The following is a 2,009-nucleotide window of genomic DNA, read 5'->3' as shown; positions in this document are numbered from 1 at the left end:
GGAAATTCCAGACATCTAGGAAGCATGACCCAGGAGTTACATCCTTGTTCCCTGTGTGGCATGACAGAACAGCTCTAGGCTTGTTCCTTTGCCTTAGCTTCCTTTTACTTTGCTGATTAACCTCAGTTTTAAGCTTTACTCTCCTTAAATGACTTACCTAACTCCTCTGCCCACTGTCCCACCATGGCCACAAACGCTGCCAGCACATTGCCCCCGTTCAGTGATGCTGCCACTGCCAGGTAGTCACCATTGAAGTAGGGAAAATAAGCAACAGCTGAGGAAGGATCTGGTGTCTCTGGAGGCTGGAAGCCCAGGGGCATGGAGATGGTCAGCTGAGCAGAGGTGCTGATATTGAGAACTAGAACACAAAAGGAAAAAAACCCCATGTTTTATTAGGCCACCCTGAAAGAGGACAAGGAGAAAACCAAGTCAGATAGCAAAATGATCATACCTGCATCAGTCCTCTCAGTCAGACAGGAATAAACAGAGCATTGGAAATCTCCCAGAGCAACTCCTACTTTGGCTCCTTTGGGTATTCCATGCCATGCACAGGTTGTCCTGCCTGCAACGCTGCCAGGGTCTCCCACCTCAGGAAGCAAGTGAACAGGAAAGCCAGATTTTTCCAATCTGTAACCAGAACACCATTATGAAAGAAAGCAGTATGGGAATGTGTGGAATGACTACAAAGACCTCTTTGAAGTCACAGATGAACGTGGCCATACACTTGTGGCTGCTGGATTTATGGATGCTTTCACCTATTGAGAAAGCTTTTGCCTTGGAGAGGGGCAGCATTCCAGTTCAATGGGATGGGTCAACTGGAATAGTCTAGCAGAATAAATAGCTTTCTTTTATTATTCAGTACCTAAGATTATACAGTTCATGTTCAGCAAGTTTAACCCACTGATGTTGTATGGCCAAGCAGTTTCAGGGTAAAGGGACAATCACAAAACCAGCAAAAAACACAGCTAAGTGTCAAAGAACTTTAGCTGTCATGCAGTTAGTGGTTCACAACCAAATCACAGAGAGTTAAGTCCAACAAACTCCTTAGCAATCAGCTGCAAGATACACTACAGTGCAACAACCACATTAGTAAAAGTTCAGATGACCAAATGCAAGTTTCTGTCACTCTTTCATACCTTGCTGAGAAGATCTTTCACCTTGGAGTCCTGGCCTAACCTAAGCCCTGAAATATGTAAGGCCTTAGCACTCAGCCCTGAAAGAGCAAATCATTAAAATAAGTAAATGAATAAACTGATTTTCTGTAGCCTAATAAATCTTAAGTATTATCACAAGTAAGTCTTAGTAGCTATGAAGGAGCTCAGCTCAAAAAAACTAGATTGATAACTGGTTTTTTACCATGGCAGAGGGAACACCTCAGCTGCAGCATGGATTTGGACATCCCAGCCCACCACAGAAAAGGAGAGAACAGTTTGGTCTACAAGGACTCACTGAGGAGTCTCAGCTCTGCTGCTGTTAGGTGTTTCCAAAAGTACTGCACCAGATTTTCCATCATTTAAACAGAGGCACCTTACAAACTGAGCAAACTCTCAACAGTTCTTCAGTACAGGCCACAAAGGATCAGAAGCAAGTTTCAATCTCTTTTTTTCTGTAGCTCAGTGAAACTCAGGGCCCACAGAGGAGTTCACATTGCCTAACACAAGCAATGCACAAACCCACTGACTGTCCTTGGCACTTACATGTCAGTATTCCAGCTTTTGGTTCTGGAATTAAAATATCCCCAGCTGGCAGCATTCTGGATGGACATGAGTGGCTTCTTCAGGTCACACAACATGGCAACCACATAGTCCTGGATAGTTCCAGCTGCATCATAAGCCTTCAGAAAATCTGGACTTTTAAACAAGACAGTTGGAAAACAAAACCAATGAGAAGTGCTTTAAGGCAGTAGGAGCAAAGCTACTTCCATTGCTATGGGAACTCTAAAAACTGAACAGCCACTTGAGCGATCAACCTGCATTTTGTTGGTTTGCTTTGTTTTTTTTAAATGGAAT

The 2,009-nt window shown here is 43.6% G+C and overlaps 1 protein-coding gene across 1 annotated transcript in view; it reads right to left on the bottom strand.

Moving 5' to 3' along the window:
- The window catches only part of SHPK (sedoheptulokinase), a gene marked incomplete at its 5' end in the record, with an annotated part of 6,942 nt that overhangs the window by 1,097 nt on the left and 3,836 nt on the right, over positions 1-2,009 (bottom strand). Inside the window, 3 exons of the mRNA XM_009079699.1 lie at positions 158-358; positions 452-627; positions 1,698-1,850. Coding sequence (XP_009077947.1) covers positions 158-358; positions 452-627; positions 1,698-1,850 — 530 coding nt within the window. The remainder of the gene's footprint in view (positions 1-157; positions 359-451; positions 628-1,697; positions 1,851-2,009) is intronic.

This window comes from Acanthisitta chloris, unplaced genomic scaffold, assembly GCF_000695815.1.
Source record: "Acanthisitta chloris isolate BGI_N310 unplaced genomic scaffold, ASM69581v1 scaffold4788, whole genome shotgun sequence".
In the NCBI taxonomy this organism is placed as follows: domain Eukaryota; kingdom Metazoa; phylum Chordata; class Aves; order Passeriformes; family Acanthisittidae; genus Acanthisitta; species Acanthisitta chloris.
Note: the sequence above shows the minus strand (reverse complement) of the source record. Positions and strands in the feature narration are given on the sequence as shown.